Genomic DNA, 15,309 nt, shown 5'->3' with positions numbered 1-15,309 from the left:
GTTTGCACTTTGCACACCATTTTCCAGAATCCAGAACAGAGCTTCATTTTTTAGCATTCTGCCCGACACATCTGCACATTGTCTCCATTATAAGACATCCACAAATTTAAGATAAAAGAGAATTTGCTTCATCACAAGAAACCAAAAACACTCAAGGATCTATTAAGTTCACAAGAATCATTCAATAATGTAGCAAAACAGAAAAGATAAGGTCTGCCTTCATTGAACCCCTAAAAAGCTCAGTCTCAAGAAACATGTACTACATGCTAAAGACCACATCATTGTATATGAAAACAAAATTTAGAACAGAACATGAAATATCACAGGTGTAATCAATCTTAACGCTTCTTTGAGACACCAACAGTCTTTCCCCTACGTCCAGTTGTCTTAGTGTGCTGTCCACGTACACGAAGACCCCAGTAGTGACGAAGACCACGGTGATTCCTAGCATTTAAAATTAACAAAAAGTCAGTACAAAAGCCTCTCCAATATCTCTTGACAATCAAAGCTAATAACCCCACATTTTCCTTTATTCATTTTATTTGTTATCTCAACATGAGAACGTAATTTCAGATCCAGATATTGGGAACTGAGAAGAAACATCTGCATTGCCTTCCCAAAATTATACTTCTAAAACCTGGTAAATGGGATATTACAATTCGGGGGTGGTGCTTGTTGGGAGGGGGTTGCTATTTCAATAGCTTTGATAAACAAACAACAGATAAAGTTGTACGAATAGAAGTATACTAAGATGTACACAATATAGTCAACTAATGATAATTAAACTTACATTAAGATAGAATATGAACCATACATATAGTAAGAAATCATACCTAATTTTCTTCAATCGCTCAAGATCATCCCTGAGCTTCATGTCCAATGCATTGGACACAACCTGAGAATAGCCACCATCCTTGTAGTCCTTCTGCCTGTTAAGGAACCAGTCAGGAACCTTGAACTGGCGAGGGTTCGCAACAACAGTCATCAAGTTGTCAATCTCAGCTGAAGAAAGTTCACCAGCCCTGCAGCAGTACATACATATAAGCAACACTCAGAAACTGGAAACAAGGATACAACCCAAGTCCTTAGGAAGCAATTATCAAACCACTCTACGACAGGGCATCTTAAACTTGATTCAAAAACACATAGAAAATAATGAATAACATAAAACAGAAAGCTTGAGCAGTATTGTATCAATGGTTGTCAAGAATTGAAGCACCCTTTATAGACTTATAAAACACCTTTTGTTTTATGCTAAAAAAACTGACCTACATTGCATTATTAATAGGTTGAACGACACAATTTTTCATTCAATACATTCAGTTTTGCGAATTTGAACATCAAACCCCATATATTTACTACCAACGCAATAATTCATAGCAGATAGAGCGACATACGAAACGATTCAATTAAAACGATAAAGAATAAACTTGTTAAATTCGTTGATAAGAAAAGCCAAGACCTTTTGTTCATGTCAATATCAGCTTTTTTGCAGCAGATGTTGGCGAATCGACGGCCGATACCCTTGATGGAGGTGAGAGCGAACATAATCTTCTGCTTCCCATCGACATTGGTGTTCAGGATACGCAGAATGTGCTGGAAATCCTCGTTCGCTACCAAACTCTGCAAGAAAACAATCAACAATTCAATCAAAAATCAAGCTCACGGCGAGATAAACACTACAGAGTCCAAAAAGAATTGACTCAAAGCTGCAAACTGAGCTTACTAACCATGGCTGCGGGCTTGCTGTTTCCCTCTCCGTCTCTCACTCTTCTGCAGGGCCGCTTTGACTGGAGAAGAGGGAAAGATAGGGTTTTAATAGGTATAAATAGAGAGAAAGCCTACGTGTGAAATGACCAAGTTACCCTCGACTTTTTTTAAAAAGTCTTTTGTATCCTTTAGTTGGATAGATAACATTATACGCAGTTCTTGAAAATGTTTGAAGGACTCTGGGAGGCTCAGGTTAGTCAGCTTTTTTGCTTCGTTCTTCTTATTTCATCAATATTTTTGTGAATTATTAATATTTTTTTTTCTTTATTAATCCACTTATATTTTGGGTAATTGAGCTTAGATTAGTTATGCTCAATTTAAACAGGAAAGATTCTGTCTTTGTAGCTTTGTTTGCCCATTTACTTGCAGCCCAAAGGGATAATTTTGTGATTCACTGGAGCTTGTATGTTTTTGCATTGGAATGTATTCAATTATCCTATGTAATTAGCACTTTTATTACAAAAATTGTAGAGAAATTAGGAAATTTAGATTGTATTCCACTTGACCTGATATCTTGCCCACAAAAGCCCCGGAACCGGCACTACAGGATCGGTGCCCACAAGGAGCCCACCACATTGGGTGTAATTCCCACACTGCGGGTGCCAGAATCTATCCTTGCCCACAATTTACCAATCAGGAACCAACTGAGCTGCCTTTACGGACTTATTACTTATTAGGATATCTTGTTTAAATAGTTATACAAGTTTCACATTCCACTTGGTCTGTTGGAGATGGATATCGGGGTGTGGTAAAGAATGTTGTTGAAGAAGTGGTGCGTTGTTCTTGTGGAAACTAATGCCTTGGTGTTTAGGTACGTTACTCCCATGCTTGTGGGGTGGCATGAGGCGAGATCAGGATGGCTTCCTTCCTACCTGTAAAGATGTGCTCCTTTAATGTTTTCAGTTCTGTTGCTAAGTGTAAAGATGTCACTGACTGTAAGTATTGAACCTCGTCTTTGCTGTTCTGTAGTTTTTATGTGATAGGAATGGTGTCGTCTTTGCTTTCTGTTGTGATTGTATTAACCGATTCTTGATCAAATCCTATGACTCTACCTTGTGATACAAAGTGATTAAGGCTCAACTGATCTAATACTCAAACGTTTCTTTAGAGTTTGTTATACCTTTGGTCCCTCGACTATCTTCTTGTAGCTTGTGATGTTTTTTATCTTACTAGTTTCCCATTAGGCTCAGTTTATTCTCTTATTTTCTCTCTAAGTTGTTTGACCATTTTTCTCTTGCAGTTTTTATTTTTACTAAACAAACTGCCTTTTCTCATGTTGTAACAGATAAAGTACGACCAAGGTGCCATGTTATGCTCTCTGAAGAAGAACAATCTCGTCGCCAACTTCTCGTACGGTGTGGTGTGATTCCTTTTGTTTCGTTTTTAACAGTTAATTGCAGACTTGCATTGTTACCTGCTTGGGCCGGAGATCAAGCAAATGCCGAGGAAGAGAAAGACGAGGGTGTTGTTGGGGCCTTAAAGTCCTTGTTTGATCCAAATGAGAAAACCAAATCAGGGAAAGTGTTACCAAAGGCGTACTTGAAGTCAGCGAGAGAAGTTGTTAAGACATTGCGGGAATCACTGAAGGAGGACCCCAACGACATAGCCAAGTTTAGGCGAACAGCGGATGCAGCAAAGGAGTCCATTCGAGAATATCTGGGTGGGTGGCGAGGAGACAAAACAGTCGTCAAGGAGGTAAAATTATACTTCCTCTGTCCACAATTGTCTAGTGGGAAAGAACACATGGATATAGAACATGTTTAATGCAATATAAAGATTCATTAAGTGGATATACTTCCATTTTTGCATATGTACTAAATGTTATAAAGATCATAACTTTTTCCTTTCATCCAATTGAAGAGGTACTTTTGGCAAGGAAACTGTATGTCTTATTGTATTTATTGTAGATTATGACCCCTTTTGTTGGACAGCCCAAGACATAAATCTGGACAGTTTTAGATAGACAGAGAGGCATTTGGGGGTTACCCTAGCCAAGTTGGTCGAACAGTTGACTTGGTAACCACAAGGTTCCAAGTTCTACTCCCTGTGGGAGCTGTTTATTGGCCTTTTTGGTTTGATCTGGTTAGCTATGGGCAACTTAGTATGGTTTACCTCCTTGTGGTCCTTTGCCAGCTAGAGTCACAAGGCGGGCTCCTTTTGGGTGATGGTTACAACTTTCCCGTAAATCAAAGAGAGGCATTTCACATTTGTATCTCAGCTATGGGGCTAGGGACTGAGATGAGAAATATATATCTTTAATGGCAATAGATTGTGAACTTAGGATGGTACAATCTGTGGAGAGTTGGACTTATATTTCATATCATCTTACATCATTGCAAACTTTGAACACAAGACGATAAGATCCTAAAGAACATATTGAAATTCTACTAGTGCTTGACACATCTAAACTGCTCTTAATGCTTTAGCATCATCTTATGTGCTGCTTAAATCTTGATCGTAAGAATATGAGATCCTTCTGCCGTATATCTGAAGTTTGCTGTATCTGCAGCAATCATATGTCATGCTAGAGAAAGCAATCAGATCTTTGGCCGGCTTTTACTCGAAGGCTGGCCCATCTGCACCACTGCCAGAGGATATCAAAACCGAGATTCTAGATGATCTGAACAAAGCAGAAGAGGTTCTGTAAAATGAGGTGTTGCACAAGAAACTGTACATGAAATGAAATGCAAACAACTCACTGAATGTCATTCTTTTTTACTCCATTTTGTTGTAAAGATTCTTTGTAATGAAGAGTTCCCTACTTTAAAAGATGCACTGACAAATAAGTGGTGTAGGATTAACAATGAAACATTGCTGGAGTGTTAACCTCATCCAAACTTACAGAACATTCTCTGTTCCTGCTTTTTGTTATTTGGTTTGGTGCTGGGAAATGTCATTGCATATAATGTTTCAAGAGGAGCCCATGAATGACTTTAAAAAGTAGCAATTAAACATCAATTTGTCATTTTTTGTGCATTGAGTCCAATAGTCGATTATCCAACCGTAATAACCATACTTAAGGTTCCGGCAATAGACGTTGATTTCAAAAATGACAAGTTGATGAGCTTAAATTGGTAATTAGGATTCCAGCAGTCAAAATCGGCAACCAACAATCGTTTGACAATCACTAATTTCGATTGTCAGAACCCTAATTACCAATGGATAACTAACTAAGTTCAAGAATCTAATTACTTTTTGCTTTTTTTTTATAAAGTTCAAATGCCTATTTGACCCTTTTTCCAAAAAATAGAATGAAGTTTATCTAACACTTGTTAAAGAGCAAATGATGATCTTACAGACAAGTGTTAGATGTTACTGCAATTGCAGATTGGTGATGGCACAAGCCATGGGAACTGTAAAATTCACAGAGAATTGAAGCCTCAAGAATACCAATACAAAATGATCAAAGATTTGCTCCAATTCCAAGATAGTAAACTGCATCTTTATCAAACTCAAATCCACAGGCAATGGAAGATTATTCAAAGTACCTATTGCTTTATTGAGAAAACTAGAAAACACTTTTATACAATGTTAATCCTTACAACTTCTACAGGGCTCACAAGTTCTGATAAAAAATGTTGAAATCATAGAAATGGAGTGTGTTCATACATCAGCAAGAGAATCATAGTCTGTTTGCGGAACTTCAATTTAAGTCTGCGAAACACAACAAATTGCGATTAGGAGAACACCCGAATATCGATTTGACATTTGGAAGAACAACTTTGATATATAATAGTAATGCTAAACCTCCGACTGTAACACCCTCATTTTGTCAAATTTCGATACTTCAGACACGTGAAAGAACCCCCTTTGAGCTGCATGATGAATCGAAAACTAATAAACAAGCAATAATGACAAGAGTCGTGTAGCAGCAATATGTGTCCAGACATTAACGTTTATCTTCAAAGAAAAATCCTCACGCTAAGTACTTGCAACTGGCAGTACGTTTTGCAGCAAACTCTAATTGTTAAGCGATTGTAGCACAGTTCTAGAAGATTGAACTGTACGAAAACTATAAATTGGACCTATAGAAGTAAGATAAAAGGGAGAAATGCTATTTATAAAAACTGTAGATGTATATATTGGTTTAGTTGGACATTTTTTGGCGTGGCGAATGTGAAATGCTTTTGTTGGCCATTAAATTACGGTAGGTTTCTATTTGAATTTTGGAAACGCAGTCGAACCCCTGTGGTGCACTTTAATACAATTTTACCTATTAAAAAAAAAATCCCAGCAGATTTAAAAGATATTATGTTAGGGGGGAGAGGAAGTGCAGAACCTTGGTATACTTCCACGACGACGCAAGTCATACTCAGTTGCTTGTCTAAGGGCTCGTGCAAACGCCTTGAAGGTTGCCTCAATAATGTGATGAGAATTTTTCCCGGCAAGCTGCTTCCAATAAGATTACATTCATGGATCATTATAAACATCGGGGAGAATCTAAATGCAATAACCCAACAAAAGGAAGACAAGCAAATGTGCATTCAACTACCTGTCGTATATGAAGCGTCATTCCAGAAGTGTTGACCATCGACTGGAAGAAGTGTTCCACCAGCTAGTAAATTCCATATTCAAATTAGTAAAATGATTATGTATCCATCTAACATAGAAACTCAACGAGGGAACTAAATAGCTCCAATTCAAATGAGCAAACAAAGCCCATATAAGCTACCTGAGTGTCATATGTTCCCACTCTCTGAGTAGGTATTTGTAAATCATAACTTAAATGCGGCCTTCCAGATAAATCCTGAATTGAAATAAAAAAACACATGAATTATTACTTTTACAACAGAGATACCAATGATAGTATCACGAGCTCTTCTGAGTTTTCTAAGAACAAATAACTTTCTTAATGTACCAATGCAACATGAATCAGCGATTCATCCAGGGGAGCTGAGAAGTCACCAAACCGATTGATTCCCTTTCTATCGCCAAGTGCTTGCAACAACGCCTGAATTAACGAGGGGAAAAAAAAAAGTTGCAACCTCACGAGAATTAAAAGACCCCCCCTCATTGTTTGACTAGCAAGTAAAATGTGCCTATATAAATAAGTTCGGGTGCAGAGTTTCATGAGATACCTAGAGATTTGGAAAATTATTTAATAAAGAGACATGGTAAATTTGCAGAAGTACATATATAACACTTATAAAGCAACGGATTTGCAAACTTACTGTTCCAATGGCAAGGCCAACATCTTCATTTGTGTGATGATCATCAATGTGAACATCCCCTGTAGCCTTCACATGCACATCGAACAACCCATGGGATGCAAGTTGCTAAAAACAAAAGAATCCATACCATAATTAAAATCACAGTGGATTTGAAACAGAAAAGTGATAGAACTGGAAAGATGAACATTCATAAGTATATAACCCTTTCCTCCACTACAAAGCACCTAAACCCAATAAACAAACATCATAAGCAAAGCCATTGAAAGCTAAGTGGATGACAATAAGCAATAATCTTTTGAAGTAGTGTCAATTAAGATTTGTAAACATAAGCAAGTCATTCCAATAATGTGCCACATAGAGGTTTCGTCTTTCCTATTCTGTGCAATATGCCTCTCAAGGAAAGAAAAACCATTTCTGGAAATTCAAGGATTAGGGATAAGACCAAAAGCACAATTAACCAAATATCTAATACTCCATAACTAGTATGCTTGTTACATTTTAGCCTTATATAACAGCAACCAAAATACTCAAACACAAAGAGAAGCAAAAATTATCAATTCTTGTAGAATTCAATTTTTTGAGCTAGAATAATCAAGTACAAAGCTGCACCCCCATCCCAAAACCAAAAAAGATTAAATCTTTCATCCTGAAAAAGCACAAAAAAGACTCACATCCAACATATGATCAAGAAATGGAATGCCCGTAGAGTTCTCAGCCACACCATTTCCATCCAAGTTTATCTTCACAAATACATTAGTCTCTTTCGTCACCCTCTTCACCTCTCCAATTCGACCTATCACACCAAAATAAAGTATAGCTACCATTCCCAATCGGATAAAGAATTCATATCATATTCATAAAAGCAAAACAAAGAAGATATCTTTTTACAAAAAGAAAGAAAACCCATTTAGCTAGAGCTTTTACCAGTCTGGGTTTCGGAGGTCAGTGCCGGGGAGCCATTATCGAGGGCACGAAGAGGTCCCACTTGACTGGCAGAGAGACTGTGGGGTTGTGCAGCCATGAGTTGTACCTTACGCTGTGTAATTGTTGGATGCAGGAAAGTAAGCTTTGTAGGGTGGAGACGAGAGATGATCACTGATGGTGAAGACGGAGAGTTGAGAAGACGATGATGACAAATTGAATGCTCCATTTGTGGAGAAAGAGCGAAGAGGCTGCCCGATTGGAGTTAGAAGTGGGAGAACCGGAGAAGAACACTAATACGACACCGCATTTAGGTTTTGTCTTTGCTTAGTTCTCCCCTAATTTGTAGCTTAAATTGAAAATTTCTCCCCTCATCTTTCATATAGTATAACCATTTTTATCCCTATTATACTTTTTTATTTCCGACCTAAAAAATTGTAAGCTCGAAGTTCCAAATGTAATCTATTTCGACCTTAAAAATTGTACGCTCGAAGTTTCAAATGCAACAATCTATGTGGTTCCAGTTTCAATTCTTGAACTTTGTGTGAACTTCACTAATGTAATATACGACGGACTCAATTGAAAATGTTGTGTTGAAAATTTTAAAAAATGGGGAGAAAAAAAGCAACTAATACGTATTATAAAACATGTCTAACATTCCTTAATGTAACTTATAAGTAATTGAAAAGGAAATATCAATTTTAGCCGGCTAAGAGTTTCTTGAGTAACATGATATCACGTTGTGTCTTGGTAGGATCTCAAACCCGCCCTCTATTTATACACTTGAATCATTTTGTTTTCTAGTTATAACAAATAGGTATGGAGAATCTAGATGAGCGTGGATAATAGTAAAATTTCTAGACAAAAGGTTGAACTATAAAAAATATAATTTTATATACAGTAACACAACACATAATGCATGTAATGAGAAATGACAAATATTTGTATTGCCAATTGCCCAATTGAACCAAAACATGGGAATAAATGCAAGGAATCTTTAGTATGATTATTAATTGTTACTAATATATACTAAGTTGTAACCTTTTTTTCTTTTCTTTTCTTTTGCCTTTGTTTCCAAGCCAAAGCATATCACTCAGGTAGGAATCAAGAATTGGCTCAAAATAACCAGATTCTGCATTGACTTCATCATCAAAAGGCATCATCATCATCTACTTCACTCTATTCATTACATTTACACTGAATGGGAATAATGGGAATGGGAGGGAGAGTTCAGGCTGGATCAGAGCTACAACAATTTCATTCCTTAATCATGTCAGCTTGCAGATTTAGGTCATGTTTGAAGCACATTTTACTATCTTTCTCAGACATCATTTCCTCGGCACAACACTGAGCAGAAACTCCGGGCGTGGGCCCAGGGACAGTCCCCTCGACGACTAAGCCGCCTTTGGTTTCGGAAGTCATGGTTAGGTTACTTTTCACATTTGGGGAGATTTGTTGGTTCAAATTAGAAACTCCATTGCTGTCTTGAAATGCTGAAGCAGAACTGAAGTTTCGGGATTTTTCATCCTTTACAGCTGATGTTGCATTGTGGGATGAAGTTTTCCTTGAGAAATCTGTAGGAGGTTTTATAAAAAATCAACATTTTTTTGGCATCTTACGAAAAATAAAGTGACCAAGAATCTTTTATTACCTTCCACGCCTTTCATGTGGTTCGAGTCTGGTTTCCCAGCATCTGAAGGGTCCTCATAGAGATCCCGATTGATAGGGATCATTTCTGCATCAGATGAAGCCTCTGAATTAGCACCCGCCTTGCTTTGAATCTCAGATATTGCTCGGTGATCTGATTCAGAATTAGATCGTAAGACAGTCTCCTCCTTAGTGCCACAAATACCCGAAACAGAAAGTTGATTCAGATTTTCATTAGCTCCCTCTCCCGCACTCCTGGAAGAAGATTCGTCTGCTTTTTCAGCTAATATAGAGGCGTGCTTTAAGTTGGTGGAGGATTCAGAGAGCCTTTTCTTGCCATCTGATTTGGTCGATGATGTCTTCTTACTGGACAATTTGGTCCTAGAGACGCAAGAACTGTTGTGAGGTCTAACCATCATAACGTCATGCATATGAACATCTGAAGCTGAAGATCCCGAACCCATCCTTTCACCCACGGCATGATTCTGTTTCATGCCCCGCAAATCACTGTCATTGCACACATCTCCCTTGTGCTTGGCAGACAAACGAATTCCGGGTTTTTCTACCAGTCCGAGCTCAACAGATTTCAAGCCTACGCAAAACAAGTCAAACCAAATCTTGAGCATGTATTGCAAAGATACATAAAAGTCGGTTTGGAAAAAAAAAAAAAAACAAACAAAAACAAAAAAAAAACAAAAACAAAAACAAAAAAAACCTCTAATGGAGAAGAATATTTACCCTCCGATGCTTCTTGCATCACTAGCTGCTTCTGTAACATATCAGTCCCTGGAAACACCAACATATTCATGGATTTCATTTCATGCTTGTGTGGTTCCTCGAGTTTTTTGAAACCAAACACGGAGGTCCAGATATGCATATGGTCAGATATAGCAGGAATGATCAATTTCTCTACTCTTAGACTAGAGAGGACCTGAAAATTGCATAAATCACAAAACATTTTAGATAGAGATAGAATATAACAGATATCAACACAAATGAAGATAAATTTTCCAGTATAGTTCATACAAACAAATTTAATACATTGGTGGCCACTTAACGGCAATCAAATGACAACTAACACACGTACCATCTCAATACTAGACAATAGCCGTCGGCACATCCCTTGGCGCCTATATATGTAGCGAGTCCCAATAAATGGCATTTCTGCAAGTTGTGTCCCATGGATCCTAATAAAATTACAAGTAATATGTGACATCAGTATTTACTGTTAATAAAAAGCACTGAACTGCACAAATAACAAAAATATGAATCTGGTTGAAGCAACTGTCCAAATATTCATCAAATAAAGTTGCTACACATCACACTAACAAATATTAAGTCGTTTAGAATACCTTATAGATGCAGCAGAGATGATTTCATCACCCCTTTCCAAGATTGCCGTGTAGAAGCCACGATAACTGAGACGACTGAAATTTGAACTGCAGGAAAAGATTAACAATTTAGAAAGCCAGTCAATAACATGAATTGAGCAGAAAACCCGACAACAATGCGCAATGAAATAATGAAACAGGAATGCATGTGATTCAACATAGAAAAAAGGGCCATTGTTACGTGGATGGGTGTAGGAAGAGAAAAGGACAATATTGGGATACTAAGCATTTTCCGAGTATTATTACAGAAACAATGATAATAACAATCAACAATTTTGAATTAATTTCTACTTAGTGCACAAGCCAGAAAGTATGAAGGCAAGAAAACTGAAATCTATCCACCAGAAATCACACACATGAAAATGACAAAAAGGAGACAAATAAAAAGATGATAAGGATGCCACTGAATCCACTTCATCACCTTTTTTTCACGTAATGCATTTTTCAGAAGTATCAAATGTGGTAGGCAGCTGCTTACCCACAGTTATAAACGACATTTTGAATTATGTTGATCTCGCTTCTTCGATCCACGATGGGCAAAAAACACTCATTCATGATAGACAATGCGAGAGCCAACTTAGAATTGCTTTCAACCCTTTGGGGAAAAGCACGATGTGAGGTATCAGAGTCCAATTCTGATCTTTGGATGAGAGACCATGAGAATCCTGACTCTAATTCATGTTTGACACCAAGAATCTTCTGTAAATGATCATAAAGCTGCATAAACAAGAGAATAAAATTATTTTGATTTTATGCACACAGATTCCAATAATTTTCTGGAAGTGATTCCCTTGAGTGATCAAGACCATAAGTAAATTACCGCTGTGATAGGAGCAAATGTTCCAATGTTCTCATGCCAAAAATAATAATAATAATAATAATCTCTAAAGGTATGAGAACTGTTTATTCTTGACAGATGTTACCAATTTGAGAAGAGGAAATATATGATATTCATTGAGGAACCAGAAATCAGATGAAATGATTTTCGATTAAAAATGGAATCTGAAGATTGTTGCTCTATAAAATATCCAAGTAGCATACCTCTTGGCACGTATTGCTACAAAAAGTAGAAACGTTATTGGTATTCATAGGCAAAGCATTCTCCTCTTGTCCACAGGATGTGTGATCTGTAAAATAAAAATGTAGAATTTCAATTAAATAGAAAGCAAAATATAATAGAATCAAGTATAGAGAAATACATAAACAAAACTTTATAGAGAAGGCATTTACATTTTTTCTCACAGAGGTTGCAAAATAAAAGCTCATCAGCATCCTTATCGCCTTCAGCAAGATTCTCATTGGCAAACCCACAAAATTTGCATGTACAATTTGGGCAATGCCAATCACCAGGAGGAAGCATCTGCATGAATGCCTAGATGTTAGCTAAACATGCAAGTCAATTTGCTAAGCCTATGTGTAATTGTGTCATATTCCACCTAAGACTGATTCACTTTTGTTGCTGAACTGGGTTTTAAGAACCAAGGTTAGAGCAACAATCATTATAAATACTGGTTCTTTTAATCTAAGAGGCATCAAGTTTTCAGCAATTAATTCATCACAGCTGAGGAGGAAAATATCCTTTTCTATTTTGGCAGGACACAGGACATCATTTGCTTCTTTAATTTCTCTCTTTTAGAGAAAAATATATCTTCCTACCAGTTTGAGCTAAATAGGACTTGCTTTGGGCTTCATCGTCGCAATTGATTTTACAAGTAAGGACAACATTGGCCTAAAAGTGTAATAGGATTGAAAGCAATGACAATACAAATACAATGCATAATACATTATGGCATGTGGGGAAGAAACAGAGCATATAGGATGTCAATATTGTGGTTAATATGTACCTCTATACCAAGACAGGCCTGATGAAAAGTTGATGGACAGCCATCACAACAGATCAGATCCCCACCGTCACCACAGACACCACAAGTGTCATCATCTGGATCATCGCCATCAATGCCTAGAGCATAGAAATCTCGGCATTCAGACTCCTTTTGCCTATTCCATGAATCTATAAGGCACTGCAATAGAGAAACTCCAGAGTCTAAAACAATGTTTTGAAATGGTTGGCGCAGTTTGCTCCCTGCATGGAGCTCAAACTTGGAAACTGTAAGAATTTTACTACAGCAACCACAGTGAATACCATCTCGTGTGATCCAACCTTCTAGCTTTACCCTTGATTTTCTACGGTTCATGTATTGAACCTTTTCACTGAGTTTCACTGTCCCAGAGTTAATCATCCAGGCCAACAAAGTTCTTTTTCCAGAAAATGGAACATAACCATCATTTTCAGGGTTTTGTCCTTTCTCAAAACTGCGGACCAAAAGAGTACACCTCCCAATTATTTGGCTTTTCTTCCCCAAGATAATATTTCTCGTAGGTGCTGTAGTGGACCTCACAACCATATCTTGTTTAAGTCTCCCACTTTCCGAGGCATTATAAATTTTTTTATCCTCATTCTTTTGCTTGGTTGCATGAAATTTGCCTTTAAGTGGCTTACTGTTCTTCTTTATATAGCTATCAAGTCTCTCATCAGGCTGATCACTGTCTGTGCCTTCTGCATGCTCTTTCACTAATGCCTTCTTCTTACTACTTGCACTTTCATCTTTTTTCTTCTTTTTCATCTCTTTCTCAATTTTCTTTCTAGTTTGCCTTGTTAGCTTATTTATTAAATCTGCTGACAAAGGAGCAAATGGAGCAGAGATACCATCAGATTTATTTTTACCAGTGTCTTCCTCCAAATGTTTTTGAAACGCATCATAAGCCTTAATTATTGACCAATAAGCCGTTCCACTGGGGCTAATATACACGGCATCTAGGTAATCTCTGTTCTTTCTTGGTCTATAATCAATAGTCCACCCAGCTTCAATCAGCATTCCCCTAATTCTCTCGCGCAGCTGCTGCTTTTCAGTGCTTCCCCCGCGTTTGACTTTTCCATCCTTGTTGACTGCCGAAAGAGTTTCAGCGGCCGAGGCTGAGGGTCTAATTTCTTCCTCTTTTACCCGTTTCACTGAGCAACCAGTCTCAGAACTTAGTGGTGCCACTTTATGTGGTGTACGAACTCCATCTGTTTCTGAATCTGCAGTTGAAGTAGGCTCTTCCCGGAGCGGTTTTTGAGATTTCAGCTCACTTTTCTCCCTCTCAATGGGCAAAGGTCGCAAGTCAGAGTGTTTATGGTCAGCAAAATGTGTCGGCTGGACTCTTGGCTCCTTCTTGACATGAGACATTGAAGCTTTCCGGTTTTCAACATTCTGGAATTCATTATGCAATAAATCCATCTTCTTTTTCTTATTTACCATAACCTTCAGTACCCCATTTTTTCCCTGCACCCTAATCGGTTCATCCGATGCTTCCTGATACTTCAACCTCATCGATGAGACGGGACAATGTACTTCATCCTCATGCTGCTCGTACCTGTTCTTAGCACCATAATCGACCCCTCTAGCCCTAGCACTCACCATATTACTCGAACCCGAACTATCAAAATACGAGTGCTTCCTCTTCTCAACCATCACATCCCCCCTAACAGGCCCGTTTTCAAATTCCCTCAAACTCCCCATTCCTCCCATCATCCTCAACCTCTCCTCTCGATACTCATTCCTCGCGTTCCTCCTATCAAAATCGTTGTACCCGTTGAACTCTACCCCTAATCTAGTCCTCTTCCAATCATTCTCAATCTCCCCATTCCTACGAAAAATCCCCTTGTCCTCAACCCCACTCCTATACATAACTGAACCATTATGGGAATTCGGTTCGGGCAACTCATCACTAGACTCTGAATCATTCATCATTATCATCCTTTGCCTCTTCCTATCCTTCTGAAAAGATCCTGAAGGACCGATCCCTCCCATTCCCATTCCCCCAACTCTATCATCCTTTTTCCTAATAATTAAACAACCAGAAGAGCTTTTCTTCTTCACTACACCCCCTGATCTCACACTCTCCTCCATCAATCCACAGAATTTAAACCCTAAGCTCGAATCAAAATTTCACATTAAATTCGCCGTCAAAATTAACGAGACAAGATACCCACAAACCTGAATTCCCCGTTCTCTACTCCAACATTATCAGATCTGAAACAAACCACCACAAAAAATTCACACTTTGAGAAAACCCACGCCGCGTAAATCGATAATGTTAGGGAAAATTCGTTTCCGTCACAGTGCATGACAAAAAAAATTGAGTGATCCTCACCTCCCCGAAGAGTAGGCTCGTTCCGCCCGGCGCCGGGACCCCCTCTCCGTCCAGTAACTCAATCCTCCGGCGAGCCAATCGAATCGCCAGAAACGAAGAGAGACGTAAAGAGAGGAATAGACTTTGCATTGATTCTGGGTGTATGTGTATATATGAACAGACGCTTTCGGCTCTGTTGTCGTTTTTGTTACTGTACAGAGGAAAAATAAAAAGAG

The 15,309-nt window shown here is 38.1% G+C and overlaps 4 protein-coding genes across 7 annotated transcripts; 1 reads left to right on the top strand and 3 right to left on the bottom strand.

Annotated features, from left to right (window-relative positions):
* Positions 1 to 131: 131 nt before the first annotated feature.
* Positions 132 to 1,796, bottom strand: LOC116000953 (40S ribosomal protein S18-like). The gene is made up of 4 exons (XM_031240832.1): positions 1,731 to 1,796; positions 1,463 to 1,623; positions 834 to 1,022; positions 132 to 444 (listed from the first exon to the last, which is right to left on the bottom strand). The coding sequence occupies exons 1-4, from the start codon at positions 1,731 to 1,733 to the stop codon at positions 339 to 341; spliced, it is 459 nt and encodes a 152-aa protein (XP_031096692.1). The 5' UTR covers positions 1,734 to 1,796; the 3' UTR covers positions 132 to 338.
* Positions 1,797 to 1,943: 147 nt separating this feature from the next.
* LOC116000816 (photosystem II D1 precursor processing protein PSB27-H2, chloroplastic-like) lies at positions 1,944 to 4,628 on the top strand. Of its 2 annotated transcripts, XM_031240656.1 has the most exons (4): positions 1,944 to 1,962; positions 2,582 to 2,705; positions 3,056 to 3,465; positions 4,280 to 4,628. In XM_031240656.1, exons 2-4 carry the CDS (start codon positions 2,627 to 2,629, stop codon positions 4,415 to 4,417), a joined length of 627 nt encoding a protein of 208 aa, XP_031096516.1. In that variant the 5' UTR covers positions 1,944 to 1,962; positions 2,582 to 2,626; the 3' UTR covers positions 4,418 to 4,628. The 2 variants fall into 2 exon arrangements, with proteins under 2 accessions (XP_031096516.1, XP_031096515.1); XM_031240655.1 differs by lacking the exon at positions 1,944 to 1,962 and having other exon boundaries at positions 2,016 to 2,705.
* A 542-nt stretch (positions 4,629 to 5,170) lies between these two features.
* Positions 5,171 to 8,192, bottom strand: LOC116000989 (imidazoleglycerol-phosphate dehydratase 1, chloroplastic-like). 3 transcript variants are annotated; one of them, XM_031240872.1, is made up of 9 exons: positions 7,866 to 8,192; positions 7,613 to 7,734; positions 6,942 to 7,046; positions 6,629 to 6,721; positions 6,443 to 6,517; positions 6,263 to 6,325; positions 6,050 to 6,168; positions 5,518 to 5,585; positions 5,171 to 5,424 (listed from the first exon to the last, which is right to left on the bottom strand). In XM_031240872.1, exons 1-8 carry the CDS (start codon positions 8,089 to 8,091, stop codon positions 5,558 to 5,560), a joined length of 831 nt encoding a protein of 276 aa, XP_031096732.1. In that variant the 5' UTR covers positions 8,092 to 8,192; the 3' UTR covers positions 5,171 to 5,424; positions 5,518 to 5,557. The 3 variants fall into 3 exon arrangements, with proteins under 3 accessions (XP_031096732.1, XP_031096733.1, XP_031096734.1); XM_031240873.1 differs by having other exon boundaries at positions 6,050 to 6,162; XM_031240874.1 differs by having other exon boundaries at positions 6,050 to 6,159; positions 7,866 to 8,191.
* Positions 8,193 to 8,784: 592 nt separating this feature from the next.
* Positions 8,785 to 15,247, bottom strand: LOC116001905 (increased DNA methylation 1-like). The gene is made up of 10 exons (XM_031241859.1): positions 15,095 to 15,247; positions 12,745 to 14,973; positions 12,131 to 12,260; positions 11,942 to 12,027; positions 11,379 to 11,617; positions 10,862 to 10,948; positions 10,597 to 10,696; positions 10,248 to 10,440; positions 9,514 to 10,101; positions 8,785 to 9,436 (listed from the first exon to the last, which is right to left on the bottom strand). The coding sequence occupies exons 2-10, from the start codon at positions 14,848 to 14,850 to the stop codon at positions 9,120 to 9,122; spliced, it is 3,846 nt and encodes a 1,281-aa protein (XP_031097719.1). The 5' UTR covers positions 14,851 to 14,973; positions 15,095 to 15,247; the 3' UTR covers positions 8,785 to 9,119.
* Positions 15,248 to 15,309: the final 62 nt, after the last annotated feature.

The sequence above is a fragment of the Ipomoea triloba genome, chromosome 13 (genome assembly GCF_003576645.1).
Source record: "Ipomoea triloba cultivar NCNSP0323 chromosome 13, ASM357664v1".
NCBI lineage: Eukaryota > Viridiplantae > Streptophyta > Magnoliopsida > Solanales > Convolvulaceae > Ipomoea > Ipomoea triloba.
The sequence above is the reverse complement of the archived record's forward strand: the minus strand, read 5'-3'. Positions and strand labels throughout refer to the sequence as shown.